The 16,039-nt window shown below is 43.0% G+C and overlaps 1 protein-coding gene across 9 annotated transcripts; it reads right to left on the bottom strand.

Annotated features, from left to right (window-relative positions):
* Nucleotides 1–695: 695 nt before the first annotated feature.
* YPEL5 (yippee like 5) lies at nt 696–13,022 on the bottom strand. 9 transcript variants are annotated; one of them, XM_038131033.1, is made up of 7 exons: nt 12,896–13,022; nt 9,664–9,797; nt 9,501–9,577; nt 9,175–9,330; nt 8,313–8,411; nt 4,414–4,586; nt 696–2,864 (listed from the first exon to the last, which is right to left on the bottom strand). In XM_038131033.1, exons 6-7 carry the CDS (start codon nt 4,552–4,554, stop codon nt 2,640–2,642), a joined length of 366 nt encoding a protein of 121 aa, XP_037986961.1. In that variant the 5' UTR covers nt 4,555–4,586; nt 8,313–8,411; nt 9,175–9,330; nt 9,501–9,577; nt 9,664–9,797; nt 12,896–13,022; the 3' UTR covers nt 696–2,639. The 9 variants fall into 9 exon arrangements, with proteins under 9 accessions (XP_037986961.1, XP_037986965.1, XP_037986962.1 ...); XM_038131037.1 differs by having other exon boundaries at nt 9,664–9,677; nt 12,896–12,983; XM_038131034.1 differs by lacking the exon at nt 8,313–8,411.
* Nucleotides 13,023–16,039: the final 3,017 nt, after the last annotated feature.

Raw genomic sequence — 16,039 nt, 5'->3', positions numbered from 1 at the left:
GCTAAAACAGCAATCCCAAGTCTACCATTTTAAAGCTGCATAGAACTTGTTTAAGTCTCATGGGATTTTGAAGAATTCACCTCACATGTGTTTTTCAAATCAAAGGCTTTGTGAAAAGTAATTTTTAGCATCTCACACCAGCATTCTACCAAAATGCTCTTAATCTAAGTTAGAATAAGAGCCCCAGTCTCCATCACACCAACAGAATAATCCTTTCATCTCAGTTCTTCAGCTTTACAAGTTGACCAGCTGCTGGCAGGTTTCTGCCTAACATTTGAACACAAAGGAAAAAGCCACAGAAGTCCAGATATATAATACCAAATTCATTAATTCCCAAGCCATTTCAGAAGCCAAAACCTCAAGCTTCTTGCAGAAGGCGGATTTTTGCTTAGCTTGCTGTCTTTTCAAAGTCATGGAAAGACATTTGGCACCCAGAATTCCTCAAAATGAGACATTTTTTTGTTTTCTCTTTTTAACAGCAACAAATTGAAGGCTTTCAAGTGTCCAAGTGGTATGCATGAAGCTCTACTTGGCACCTTCCAAAATCAACAGAACTCTTTCACCACCTATACAGAAAGGGGTGCTCATCAACAGCTTGTCAGTGTGCTGCAGAAACTGAACACAAGGAATGAAAGATGGGTTATATGATTTGGCTGACAGACTCTACGACAATAACTCTAAAAGGACAGCAAAGATCAGTTCAGGACAAAACATACTTTATTGTACTGTAATGTCAGAAGTACAAGAAAAGTACTGCAGAGAACCATGCTAATGGCGCTTCCAGGGTCTGTGAAGGACAGAAGTACAAGGTAATGGGGTACTACTGTACTCAGTGCAAAAACTGATTCATTTGAGGCACAAGTACACTATTGTTTAAGCAGCTTGATTCAAGCACAGCTCTGGTATGTGATCTACTCTGTTTTCTTTCTATGTGACATTTCTAGAACAAAGCTACCTTTACATGAAAGAGGCAGTAGATTCAAGTCAGGGGTGTCCAATTTGCCACTTGGCAACCAAAAAAAAAATTAAGAAAAATACTCTGCATAGTCACCCTCCACATCTTAGTTTCAGATATGGAGCTGTGGCTAGAGAAAAAAAGCTATTCTGAAAGGTCAGAACCCAGATCCATTTGGCTGGATGGGGTTCCCCCTCTTTCCTACATCTGTGGGTAACTTATTTCACGTTGACCACAATTTATCCAATAAGAAAAAAAACCACAACCAACTCATATCTTGGATAAGAAATCATACATATCTAACATTCAAATAAATTTCAGCCCTTGAGATCCTAACTTATGGCTTAAGACACAATGAAATAGTTTGGGCACCCTTGAGTTAAGTTAATGAAGAGCATTTTTGCTAAAAAAGGCAAGCAAGATCACTGTTTTAAACAGAGCTGACCTCTACAAGAACAAAGCAGGAATCCAAGTCACTAGTTACTACTAGGCTGACATGTACTGCTGTCCAGAAAGATAAAAACATAACATCACAATGAAAACGTTCAACAAAGTTGAAAGATAAAGGTTTCAACACCAGAAGCAGCATTTGAAAACAAGCTGTTTAAGTTAATCTTTTCAAGAGATGCAGATTGCATAACTCTACGCATGAACAAACATGCTGGCAATCTTCTCCTTTTACACAGCAGCTGTGTTTAACATAGGAAGTTCTGGGCTTAAAGAAAGCTACTTGAAGAAGAATTAAGATTTGCAATTCTCTGTCTAACTTAATGAGATTAGTAGAGAAACAGAAAAAAATGACTACTGAAACAGTAGTTCCTCAGTGGATCCCTATCATTACAAACACAGCCGGATTTGTAAGCAATGCAAGACTAAACAGACAGCTATTACTTTATATTATTACTATGCTCATAAGTTACATCTGTTAAAGTTAAAAAAAAGCCAAGCAGTTTCACCCTATTTCAAGGATAGTTTCCAATCAACACCAGTTTACATGGTGAATGGGACTTCACGAATAAACAAGGAATGGTGACATCTTTGGGTCAAGAATGACAAGAAATAATGGGCTCTGTGCTACCAATCAACCTCAACAAGAATATGGCACATGGGCCAGCCCAAGCTGTACCAACACTGAACCTTTAGCACTCAGCACAAATTCGGATCTCTTCACTTTAGCTAGCAAACCAGGTGAAAAGGCTGGGTAAAAAAAAACCCAAAAAACCAAAAACCTAACTAAAAACTTAAGCCAAAAGTTGGAATACACTTTTAAAAAAACATCTGTAGTTTTAAAATAACTTGATGCTGACATCAGTTTGTGCAAACTAAAAGAAAAAACCCTCATTAAATTTCTCTCCAACAAAAGACAAATCCTGCAAATATTTTCCTTTTAGCTCACTGTACCTTAAGATACAATCTCAAATCTAACAGATGTAAATGAAAGAGAGAAGAAGTTACAGCATCTGCACAACATTCTTTCTACAAACAGCTGCTGGAGGGAAAGTAAAATATAAAAGGAATAAAGAAAGTAAGGTTCCATCTGAAATATTCTCACAATCTTTCCCACTCTGTAGTCCATGAATCCGACTCTGATGCTAAGGTGACAGTGTATGTAAGCAGATTTTTTGTTGATTTTATTATATTGGAGTTTCAATTGAAGAGAACCTGAGAAGAGACTGGAGCCTCTTCAGGAATTGTCGGATGGAACATGCTCCTCGAAGCCTTCGCTCTCCCGGACCAAGGCTCTTTCCAGGATAACGCGGCCCTCCTTGTAGCGTTGGCTGTCTTCAGTGGCAAACTCATAGATCCAGCCCAGTTTGCTGTTGCAGTTCTTGCAGCTCACGTCCCGGACCATGTGGCGGCCGGTGAGCATGACCCGATCCTGGACTTCACTGTACTGCAGATTGACCACCTGGGACAAACACAGTGCACAGGGAACACAGAGGATTAGTCTGCCTACGGGAAACCTGCTACATGACACGTTAGAAGGAAAGAGCCTCTGGCACCACACACAAACCGAAAACTGCAGTGTAAAAAATCACCCGTGTGAGAAGGTAACACCTTAAAGACGTGCTTCATAGTGATGTAAAACCCTCACATTTTATCTGAGAGACAGGGATTGCTATCACAAAATATGCAAAAGGGCTGTGTTCAATTCTGGGTGATAAACTCCCAGTGAACAGTAAATTTATATTAATCCATTTGTAATGTATGAAACCCACTTCTAGCAACTGATGTGATCACCAAGTCCCAGAACTCAGAAACAAAATACTAAAAGAAGTACTTCTTTAAAAATCTTGTGGTGATTTTGTGGTGATTGAAATAATTACCTAAGAAAAAGCCAGGGTCAGTGGCTGAGAACGTAGACATGAAATATGCTCCTTTTTGTGCGCTATATCAGCAGTTTAAATATACTTGCAACTTCTTTTGCAGCATCACCACAAAACCAGGATGTTTACTTCATTGAAAAGTTGATGTCAGAACTATATCTGCTGATATGCAGATTCTAAAAGATGGGACTATACTACTTTCTCCGCTTTACACCTGACTGCTTCAAATGTACAGCTTCTGACTGCAGAAATGCAAAAACTGCAAGTGCCGTAATTAAATCCCACTATTTAACATTAAAAAAATCTGAACTCGTGGATCCAGAGTTTATTGGATGAGAAAGAAATCTCTCAGTAGTGATAAGATTTGGGATACCTGAAGTCCCACAGCAAAACATAGTTAAGACACTATTGATGCCTCTATCAACTCTGCCCATGGACAAATGGCTTATAAGAAAAAAACAAAACTAAAATACACCAAGCATTATTTGACCAGGAACTTTGCGAGAAAGCAAAGGACAATCACAATTTCTTTCAATTAATCTAATGGACAAGTCTTTATGCAAGGTTAATAAATAATCCTACAATTCACTCAAAAATTTTGACTTCTGTATTTTGATCTATTGAATCAAATTCATTAAAAACTCTTAAACTAAACCAGAGTATTACTACCTGTAAAAAAGATGGTGGGTGATTGATTGTGGCAACTTAAGATGCCAGACTACTGTTAAATTAAATGTATTTCAGAAATTAAACAAAATATTATCTAGACTTTTGTTTAACTGCATAAAATGAAAAAACCTTTGGAACCTTATGACAGCCACCAGATACTCTCAGAGTGAATTTGAGGTTCATATTACAGAAGTCTCTGAAGTCTCCATCAATTTTGGCCTGAGGCCTCTACATACACACTCTTCTTTACAGTCTTTCAGTATTTCAGACAAAACTAATTTAGCTAAGTTTCCCATCAACAGTAAATGTCAAATTTGATTTCAAAGACAGAAAAAAAATAAAAGTTCAAATAGTAATTACGCAACACTTTAGCCAAGAAGTTTTTTCAGTCTCATGACAGATTTATATCCCACAAACTCATTTTTCAAAAGTAAACAGCAGTTCCTCCAGCTTCTTACCAACCTTGTTAAAAAGAAAGGCCCTTCCTGTGGCCCCTGTAAAGCGAGTGGAGATGAGCTCGGAGCGGTTGGTCAGGATCGTGTCGCAGTTTGCGCAGGAGAACAGGCGAGTGCCCCCAATATGATCCAAAAAAATTCTTCCCATTTTTAGAACTTATGTAAGTTTATACTCAAGACCTGAAAGCAAAAAGAAACATCATGTTAAAAAAGCATTACAGCAAAAAAATCGAAACTCCCAAACATCCCACATATATGGCAGAATATTCTTCAAACCAATTCAGCTAATGATTGCTCAAAGTCATTCCTCTGTTGGTGAACTGCTGAACTTGCAGTCTGCCTTCACCCTCTCATCAAGACAGTTATTTCCCAAAGTGACCATTTTACCAATAAGATGACTTAAATACAAACTAATTACATTAAATGAGAAAAACACAAACTGAAACCTTTAAAATACAACTCCGACTTTTGCAGACCCCCTACTGGCCCCTACAGTTGTTAAACTCAGAAGCTTCCACTTCTTTTAACACAGTACTGAAATTCTATTTCAGTACATTCCCAACAACTCACTCATCTTAGTCAGCACTAAGAAATGAAGCACTGAGAATTACACTGAGTCACCAAGACAATTACAGCTTAATTTTCCCAAGTCACCCCCACCTTTTATAATACATATTTATTATGTCACTTCCCCATAGCTTTGCACAATTTATGACACATGATCACACAACACCACCACTCAGAATGTTGGTATAGCACCCTGGCTGCTGTGTTTGACTTGACACTTCTTTGTTTCATATACACACCAACACAGGAAAGGTTGGATGCTACTTCACATAACAAGCAATCCACCCAGGCTTTACACCAGACAGTTTTATATACAAATGTTTAAAGTTGTCTAATCCAAATATAAAATACTGTGTCATTTACCCAAGGTATTTCCAAAGTCTCATCACTAAAATACCTCAGCAACTCCAATGAGAAAAAAAACAGCGCTTGAAAACTTTATAGGAGATGACCTGCAGTGCCTGATAAATCAGCCTCTTCACTGCTTAGGAAAATTAAAGTGTCTCACCAACTTCACACTAACTAGCATAAATTACTCAAAGTTAACTAGTGAGTAGGCACAGAATGTATAGCCGAAAACTTAAATCACGAAGGATGATATAACATGACAAAGGAATTGAATTATGATGTTATTTCCCTTTCAACTGCAGAAGTTTTATGACTAAACTTCTACAGTTACACAAGTTAAATGTATCTCAATTTATGCTTCAGATGTGGACTCAGAACAATGTATTGTCTCTGCTTTTGTCATGCAGAGCAATGCAAAGTAAATCTGACACACTGCAATATTAGAATTGTGTGGGTTTTACTTTTCAGAGCAGGAAACGGTGCCATTCATACAGAAGTCAATCAAATTCTGTGCTCATCTAATTGAATATTCCAAGTCAAACACCATTAAGAAGCACAAATACCTAATTTAAACTCATTTCAAGGTTTAGGGGATCAGTTTCTTAAAGCCTACTCTTAACATGCACAAAGCAAATGGACTTAAGACTTGCACCTGAACACACAGAGCTTAACACACCATTTTAACATCTAAAAATCAGAAGTCACTGACATGATGATTTTTTTCCAATTGCTTTATTTCACACTTTGCTTTCTTACAATGTGAGGCAACAAAAAGGGCTCCTGATATTGAACAGAGAGATTTTAGCTCAGGTTCCTTACCTTCAGATTTTTCAAATCATGATTAATCTTCTGTATCCCATCTGAAGGATACATAAAAATTAAAAGCAATGTCATGACTCTTCCTTTTAAAGGTGACATAATACCCATTTCTCTTCTTCAAAGGATAAATAAAACAGGTCTGAGAGTCAGAAGTGTGATTCCACTCAAAATACAGAAAGCATTTTAGTTTAGATTTCTCTGAGCTTTATACCTTTCTAATATGCCTTTATCTTTCTCAGCAGCCAAAGGACAAAAAAAAAAAATTAAATCATGAATAGTGACAAAATGAAGGAAAATCAACGCACAATAAGTGTGAATAAACAAGTATCAGTAAAAGTCGCCAGCCAGAAGAAACCACAAATACAAGCAATTAAGGCAATTGTAACAGATATGCCCATAAGGTACTTGGCATAGATCCATGTGCCATCCTTCCTAACTTTGGATAACGTTATATTTGTGCTGATTGTATTGTGGATTCAAAACCATTAACTGATCATAAGTTACAGTAAATGTGGAATCAGCATCCAAAGGAGTATATCTTTTAAAGTAAACACAATGCCCACCTATCAGTACTTTTAGAAGGTAACATAACATAAATCCAAACCCATCCCTATCTCATCAAGAGCAACACAAACGCAGAGCTTGGTGTCCAGAACACATCCTTTACACAGACTGACCCTGCTCAGCATGACATTTTGAAAAATGCACCTTAATATTCCAAATGCAAGTGCATCACCTGCCTAAAATCATAATTCATGTCAGTGCCCTCAGAAAAGCTGTAGCCCAGAGACATTAAAAATGGAAATTAAATACTTCAGAAGGGAGCACAAGTGCAATTCTAACAAGCAAGTTAGAACCCACAGCAACATACAAATGTATTACTTCTGGATATGGCATTATGGCATGGTCTGAAGTCTTGAGTCCCAAAGATCTCAAAAGTTAAAATAAATGCATAAATAAATATATTCAAAGACATAAGGCTGAAAAATCTGCCTACTAATACAAGGCCTAAAATCCTTACTTATTTATGTCACCTTAAAGAGCTGAAAGTAACCTAAAGTCGCAGCAGAATCTAACAAACCAAATGGTACCAGAACACATTTTTTCAAAATACAGTGCACAAGAAAATCTATATTCTTGAAATAGTACACATTTAAAAATTTTAGAAAACAAATTCTACAGTCAGCACTGTTGCAGTCAAAACAATGTAGATTTTGTGTATGTTTTCTTAAGAAACTACTAAAATACTGTAAGATTACCAGAGTGTCTAACTTTTTCAAAGTAACCTCTACACTTAACTACCACCTGGTAGACTTCAGTCAAAATACACAGCAGGGTACAGCTACCTCTGACCTCACTTTTGATTGTTGAATTCAATGAATTTGTAAGGGCTCAGCTGAAGCACTATAAGACAAGTCACCTTAAATTAGTCTTTATGTTACTGCTCACAGTAGTAAAAAGTAGGAAAAAATTACAAAATGACTGCTAGTAATGCAGACTTAAAATGCCACACTTTATCATGGATTTTCTAAAAAAACCTAACATGGAAATTTTGCTTTTACCTCTCCTGTAAAATAGAGAAACTGATTTCAACTTGAAATCATTTCATGCTTTCCCCTTCCTTTTTCTTCCCCCAAGCTAAAAACATAGCATTCACTTAAAAGGCCTAGTACTTGCTGTGCATAAAGACTCCTCTCTCCTTATGTAAGGATGCTGAATCCTGTAGGGTATACTTGCTGCACATAGGAAAAAAAACAAACAGAAGCACTACAGCACAAGGGGAAAGCAATTATCCATTGCTCTCACGCTCCTGCCCCTTACAAACACAAGTGGTGTGTACAAAGTCACCCAAGTTAACACTACAGATTTTTTTCCCTGTAGTTTCACTACCAATGGTAAAGGTGCGGGCGTCTATTTATGTTCACACATGCATAAATGATCTGAAAAAGCCACTTATAGGCAGCTTTGATAGGCAGTGGGAGGGTTCTCTTAAATGGGGAAAACCCAAAGAATTGTCAAACATAAAAGCATTTCTAAAGCTTAAGATCCTCCAAACAGAGGGAGGAAAATACAGTAGTGCACTTTGCCATTCATCCACTCTTTACACTTAAAAACACAGAAAATAACTTCCACTGGTCCAGAGAACCAGTCAGGTTCCCTAGTGCTACTTACAGCTCCAGCAAGTGACACTATCCCACCAATTCCATCATGTTACCAGCAGAATTTTCCGAAGTAGTGGACCGGGATCTTGGTTATTCACAAAACCAAATGCTGAGGAAAGAACAGATTTTTTTTTTTTTTGGCCTATGATTTCAATTTTAAAATCAGCTAAGCATTCTTTACTGGGTATGTATCAGTGATGAAGTTCTAGTGCTCCTGCCTTCATGCAAATTACCAAACACAAGTCATTATATTAAATGAATGGCTGCAATGTAAGAAAGGCAGACTTATTTACTTTCCTTAATGGGATATAAAGTATCTATTGCATGTCCAATCTCCCCAGTTCCAAGAAAGGGGTACTTGAGAGTTGACGACACTTCCATTATTCAGCACCCAGACCACCTTCCTGAGAGAACCTTTAGGAGAGCAATCAATGACAGGTCATATTGCCTAGCAGGTCAGGCTTGCTGACAGTGCACAATTTTGACAGTACATTATTCTGACAGCATAAACCTTGATACCACTTCTCAATCTCTCTGTGAAAGACTTCCTCCCTGCGTGCTTCTCCCAGTGAGTGCATGGGCAGACAGGAAACACAGGCACTGTGGCTGAGTGCTGTAATGTGTATTCCCAGAGCAGTAGCTCCCAAACTCCCCAAACACTTTCAGTGTTGATTTCAGCAACACTGAGCAACAACCATATGAAAGGGCTGACATTCAACAGCTTAAATTTGACCACTAACTGCACACACACCCAAAACCACCTGAAGCACCACCTGGTTGGTATTTGTACTACCTCACCTGCCTACCTTCACCATCAATAAAGAATGAAAAAGTAACACAAATAAATATTTATTAACATTTTTAAAACTAACAGTCAGTGTTTTCTTGTCCTGGAATGCATCTCTTGAAGACACAGGACCGTCAACACTTGGGAGAGCCAGCAAGCACTTTGTCTATACACACTGGACTGTGGATATTTCACAGGAGGAGCCTCAGTGTTGCTTCAGCACCATCTACTGCGTTCACATCTACAACAGAGAACAGCTGCTAGTTAAAGGACAAAAAACTGTGACAACCTCTCCTTCACCATTTTACCAACTAAAAACATTTCCTTGTGAGCAAATAAGCATTCTCTACCCTCTGAGAAAGGCTTATGCATTCCCCTAAGCACACTGAAACATTCTCAAGATGTACTTACTCTGGAACCAGGCTGAAACTTCATCATGGCATCTCAGGAACTGGGCTTCAGCTTCCTCTTCCCATCTCAGAGATGGACTAAAGAGGAAAGAGAATTCTTAGCACAACTGCACAAGACCAAACGTTAAAGAATCATAAAGGAAAAAATAAAACTTGCTCCTTACCTTCCCAGGTTTCCCTGCTCACAGGTGGGGGCAAATCCAAACATAAACACGTGGTCAGTCTCTTGGGAGGTTGGAGATTCAACGTCCACCATCAACTTCTGCGACTGTCCGAGTAAACAAGGCCTGGCCTCTGCCTACATGCAGAATTGAAACCACCACATGTAGCCAAATGTGGAGAGAAGCTGAACTGGACCAGCATACTGTGCTCTTTAGAACCATCCAGCTACTGTAGCAAACTGTGAAGGGAACTTAATACAGTCCAATGACAGAAGAGGCTTTGGCAAAGCCCAGAAGCAGGGCACGGCACCCACCAACAACAGGCTGCCTTGCAGGATGAAAACACCCTTGTGCAAGTTGCAGCAGTGTAATTTTGTATTGCAGGGTGCACTAGTATCGTTTCCTATTGCAAACTGCATTTTTTAGGACACTGACATTTAAATTTATGTCATATTGGTGCAGTGAAACACTAATCCAGAGTACTGTTTCACATTTACAGAGAGCAGAAGCACACAGATGGGTGCTTGTTTCTCATACAGCCCCTCTATCTCAGCATCTCCCACAGAGTAACTTAAACCCTCACAATACTCTTGCTAGATAACATATAAAAGTATTAGTTTACAAATGGTATCAGACTCAGATTAATTTTCTTTCCCACCACTACAGAGAGGCCAAAACCAGCAACTTGACCTGTCTCCCTGCTTCTTTTTCCCTTCATTTTCCTCCTTTCCCCTTCCTAATTACCACACTATTTTCAAGAAAGCTGTATTTCCTTGTTTTGTAATAAATTTACTCTTATACTACTTAAGCAGTTGAGACAACTTTCGTCTATGAATCTATTCTGCAACTTTCAGAAAGCTAAACTACATATTTTCTGTTTTCATCAGTTTTAGTGCTGAAATGATACAAAACTTCATCCAAAGACATCAGTGATTTCATGAGTCATTAAAAATGAAATCCAATAATTAACCTTTTAAGAAATGGTGTAAAGAGAACCATCATCCAAACCAGCGACATCCAGCTGGCAGAAAGGGTGCTAATACACTAAGTGCATATCTCCAAGAGATTTTTCTATTAACTAGAAAGGTCCTAAATGTAGGTAAAGGCTCCAAAATTAGAAATCACCCTGCTAACAAACATCCACAGTGTACAGGCATTTCATCTAAACATTTAAGAAGTAATTTTTAAGTTAAATTTTGCTTAAGGGAATTACGTATTTCAGTGAGAGCTGAGCAACCCAAGATTTCAACACAGGTCAAATATTAGTAAACAAACATGAACCAATGACCTGACTTGGACAACACCCCTTCAAGCTTGTGATGATTACCACGTTAAATACAGACATATAAAAACATGTATAGCTCTCAGCATGTGACAAGTAACAAATACAGCTTGTTCTTGTCATCGTCTCTGCTGGGCCTTGAGATGCAGTTTAATTTGTCCTCACACACTTGGCAACCACACTTGAAACTCACTCGTCATTATTAAAATCTATATACAAACAATAAGCTCTGTATCTCTAAGTAATTCTGTAACTACGGAAGTGAAAGTAGCAGATGACAGAAGCCTCCACACAGTACTTCTGAAGACTATTTTAGAAAAATTGAGCAATGCTTAAAAACTGACAGTTTTGTTTGTCACACAAGCCACTTGAATTCAGCCATCCAGAAAGAGGCTGTATATAAAAATATATATAGGAATATATATATATATATATATATGTATATATGTATAGCAGTTACATACAGTCACGTGAGGGAATGTTTACAACTGGGGAGCAAGTTCCCTTCCTTTCAGTCATAAATATTAGTTAAGATAATGGTTAATCTACAGCCATTAGTTGCTGACATCAAGAGTTGTTCTGTGATACCACTTTCGAAAGAGCCCTGCCCTGTTTCTCTCTCATAAAACCGTGTGTACTTGCTTTGTTATTCCCTCAATCTTACCCTAAACCCGTGTTTATTGTTTAAAGAAACAAAAGACAAATAATGTATTAAATTATACGGCGATATCAGTCCGAAACACGGCCTTTATTCTTAAATAAACACGCTGGATTAAACTAATCTACATCTGCTTGCACAGGACAGATGAGGACTGTGCACAGAGTAACAAATGAAGTAGACAGACAACAGCCTTCACATTCAGTTTTGCTTTGACTTAGAACCTTTCCAAAAGCTCCGGCAGAATATTTCAGCTCCCTGAGAATCCATACTTCCACGGGGAAAACCCCGACCTAAGCGCTAGCAGCCGAACGCGCCTCGCTGCTGAGCGAGCCGCGGGCACCTCCACAAAGCAAACAAACACCGGGGCCGGGTCGGTGACAGCTCCCCGCGGGAGGCACCTGTCGGGCGGGGACACGGGGCTGCTCCGCCGGCCAGCTCTCAGCCAGCGGCACCTTCGCCCGGGGAGAGGGGCGATGCGTCAGGCGGCGCCGCCGCCCCCCGCGCGACAGGGCAGGGCGGTTCAACCCCCGCGTAACCTCCGCGGCCGGGCCCGGGGGCGGCGCTGCCGATCCCGGTGCCGATCCCGGGGCTGATCCCGGTGCCGGTGCCGCGCACACACAAAGCCGCGCGCGCGCGGGGGCGGTCCCTGGCCCGGCCCGGCCCGCGCGCCGTCACGGGGGCGCGCGCAGCCAACCGGGGCCGGCCCGGCTCGTCCCGTCCGTCCCCCCCCCCCCGCCACCGCCGGGCGCTGCCGGGAGCGCAGGAGCCCTGACAACAAACAGCAGGAAACAGCTGACGGGGAGGCACCGCCGCCGCCTCCGCCGCACCGAGGGGCCGTGCCCGGGGCCCACCGCCGCCCCCCAAACCCGAGCCGCCCCCGCACCGGGCCCGGGCACGGCCCCGCGCCCACTCGCCCGGAGCTCCGCACAACAACCGGCCCGAAAAGTTGCCCGGTGCCGGGCCGGGGGAGGAAGTTGTGTCGGCGGCGACGGGGAGGGGGTGCTCGGTGCCGGCCCCCGCCGGGAAGGCTGGGCGGCGCTGGGAGACGCTGACGAAGAAGGGGACGCGGCTGAGGAAGGCCGGTGCTTTGTGGCGGCGCCGGGTAACGCTCCGGGTCAGGCAGGGCCGACCACTGCCCCTTTCCGCGCCCGTCGCCGGACCGGAGCGGCTCGCCCGGGGCTCTGCCGCGGCCCGACAGACACAGCGCCGCGGCGCGGCGGTCGCCACCTCCCTCCCCAGCCGCCCTGGCCTCCCGTGGTAGCGCGGGGCGAGCGCGGCCCCCGCCCGGTTACCTGGCTGCGAGGAGCGGCGGCGGCGGCGGCTCCGTGCCCGGTGTCTCCCCCGCCCTCCACGGCCCCGGCGCTCCGGATCGGCCGCGCGGCTCCGCCCCGCCGTGGCCCCGCCCCGCCTGCCAATCAACGCTGCGAGGCCCCGCCCCGGTCCCGCCCCCTCGCTGCCGCGGAGGCTCCGCCCCCGCCGCCTCGCGCTCCGCCCCGCCCCGGGTCGCCTCACGGCCGCGCCCGGCGGGGCACGCCGGGTCACGGAATCGCAGAATGGCAGAATGCTAGAGCTAGAATTACGGAATCACGGAATCATCGAATCATCAAGGCTGGAAGAGACCTTTAGTGTCATCTAGTCTGATCGTCCACCTAGCACTACCACAGTAACCCCTAAATCACTACACCACACCACCCAGCACTATGTCCAGAAGCCTCTTGAAGACCTTCAGGGATGGTGACCTCTCTCGACAACCTATTGCAATGCTTCACCACCCTAACAATGACAATTTTTTCCTGTCTAATCTGAATCTCCTCTGTCTCAGTGTAAGGCCCTTTCCTCTGGTCCTGTCACTGCAGACAGGTCAGAGAAGACCGGCCCCCACCTCCCTACAGCATCCTCCCAGGTAACTGTGCAGAGCCGTGGGCTCTCCTCCACGCTGAACAACCCCTGCTCCCTCAGCCATTGCTCACAAGATGTGTTTTCTAGACCCTTCACGGGCCTTGTTGCCCTTAGCTGGCCACACTCCAGCACCTCAATGTCCCTTCTTAAGCAAGAGGCTGAGGGCTGAGCACAGTACTGCCACCAGTGCTGAGGGCAGGGCCGGGGCAGTGCTCAGCGCTGCAGCCCAGCTGTTGCGGGGCTGGCCAGTGTCAGAGCCAAAGCTGCAGCCTTGTGGCAGCGGTCAGCCCTTCCCCACCTGACAAGTTCCATTTCCCAGGCACCTGTCAGCCGCTGCCCTGAACCTATGCCTTCCACTCCCCCTCTGCCAGCCTCCCAGACCCCCTTGCTTCCCTCACAGCCTGCCAGAAATTCCTTCTCCTAGGGGAGCTGAATGCCAGAGCCACCCAACACCTCCCTGCACCCCTAGAGCACATTGCCATGGGCCTGGCTGGGAGGAAGGAGACTCCTGTCTCCAGGCACCTGCATTTTCAGGGATCTACCCTGCCTGCAAGCTTCACCACACTATGGGGCCCCGTAAGGGTTGGAGGTGTAGAAAGGCACAGAGATGGCTTTTGGTGACATCCCCCTCTCAGGGAAGCTGTGACTCATGCTGCTTTCAGACTTTCAGGCCATTCACATTGAAATCTTTGTGGGATACCTTAAACACTGACCACTGTAGAGATGAAACATCAGAGGAGAATGAGGCAAAGTGTGGCCCTTCTTAGCATTTGTTTGCAAGAGCTATCAGTTCCCTGCCAGTTTTAAATGCTCACAGCCTGCCTCCCTGGCAAATAGTGGTCTTGGACAAAATACAATGAAAAAAAAAAAGTGATTTTGAGTTTTTGGTTATGAAAAAGAGATGCAAAAAGCTGTTGTTTTCCTTCTATGGGGCAAGCCATGCCATTTTAAGGATGTCTGTTCTGGAGAAAGTATTTTCATTCCTGGGTCTATCCATGTGGTATCACCAGAGGAGCAGCAGTAATGGCAGGAAGGAATGAGTCAGCAGGATTCTTTTGTCATTTCACACAGAGGCAGAGGGGCATCTCTCTGTGAATATACATGTGAGATACAAAGCTGTGTTTCGTGTCAGGTACATACAGGCAGCATGTGTGCTATGCTTGTGATTGTGATATGTGTGGAAACTGATCATGGGACAATTAAAGGATGAATTCCAAAAAAATAACTGAGGGAGTAAAGCATGGAAGAAGGCCTTTGAACTTATCCTTTGTTTGCAATTAACTTTTATAGCATCTGAATTAAAGCTTTAAGGATGTTGCTGCTGGACAGGAACTTTTTGCACATAGCTAAGCATTAAATAGCTTTGCAATAATAACCTTTTGAAGTATAATTTTAGAATATTGCTTGTAGTAAGGAGCTTTGAAAATATAAGTTTAGAATATATGTAAAGGAAACATGCTTATCTCGACACCTTAGCAAAACAGTAAAAAGCAGCTTGAGAAAGGAAGATGAACATCAACCCAAGGATTGATGGCTTCGACCAAGGGAAGCTGGACATCACTGTTTTGAGATTTATAGTCTTTGCAATTAAAAGGTGGGCCCACATCTGGAGTCTGGACCACACCAGCTGGGAGGCCTCTTTCTTCTTTCGGAAGTCGGACCCCACCATTTGGGGATGCTCCTTTCTGGGGTACATCCTGAGAAAAACGAACTCACAATAGTGTACAGAATTGTGACGTAAAAATTTGGAATAGAAACTGCTGAAAAAAGCTTATGTGTACCCCTATAAATATCTGTACGCCCCAACCATCGGTGTGCAGTTGGAGGGAAAACTTCCCTCACTGTACCTAGCGCTGTTTTGCTCATACTTTACCACATTAATTAATAAATTGATTGCTGCTTGAATATTGGCCTAGTCAAGCTTCTTATTTATAACATACAGCACACAAAACCTGCTTACACACCCAGCTGTTCTTCAGCCTGTGTCTTTTGCATGGATTCTTTTATAAAAAGAAATTATGAGGTAGAAGAGAATACCACAGCATGTGTGAGGGCAGACAGTCAGTGACAATGTGCTAAGAGCTGCTATTTGCTTTGGACAGACCTCCAGAAAATCAGATCTCTTCAGTATGGTCAGCTCTGGCCTGATCCAGAGCAGAGCTGAGCACTGACATTTCTCACTGGCCTCTCATCAGCCCCTCTTTAGATCGTGGAAGAGGAGTGAAAGGTGTTGGAGCAGTCCATCAGACAGCAATCACCACTTAGTTAATGGCACAGGGACAGCAGAAGTACTGAGAATATTAGAAGGAAGCCATAAAGCCGTGCCTGGGGTCCCATTTACCACCAACAAATGGAGGAAATAACTGATCCAACATGCCCTCTTTGTTAACAGGCTGACCTGATCTGCTGCTGATCCTCACTGGGTCCTCATGAGCTGCGTCCCAGTGGATCTGCTGTATCTCATCATAGGAGCCATAGAAAGGTCCATGTCTTACTCATCTTTGCACAGTGCCCATGGAGATCACTGCAAACAAAGC

The sequence above is a fragment of the Motacilla alba genome, chromosome 3, assembly GCF_015832195.1.
Source record: "Motacilla alba alba isolate MOTALB_02 chromosome 3, Motacilla_alba_V1.0_pri, whole genome shotgun sequence".
NCBI classification, from domain to species: domain Eukaryota; kingdom Metazoa; phylum Chordata; class Aves; order Passeriformes; family Motacillidae; genus Motacilla; species Motacilla alba.
Note: the sequence above shows the minus strand (reverse complement) of the source record. Positions and strands in the feature narration are given on the sequence as shown.

Coding starts and splice junctions, on each gene's coding strand:
- YPEL5 (XM_038131033.1), bottom strand. CDS start 4,554: ATGGGAAGAATTTTTTTGGATCATATTGGGGGCACTCGCCTGTTCTCC. Junction 2,865..4,413: donor GGGCCTTTCTTTTTAACAAG/GTTGGTAAGAAG, acceptor TGTTTGTCCCAG/GTGGTCAATCTGCAGTACAG.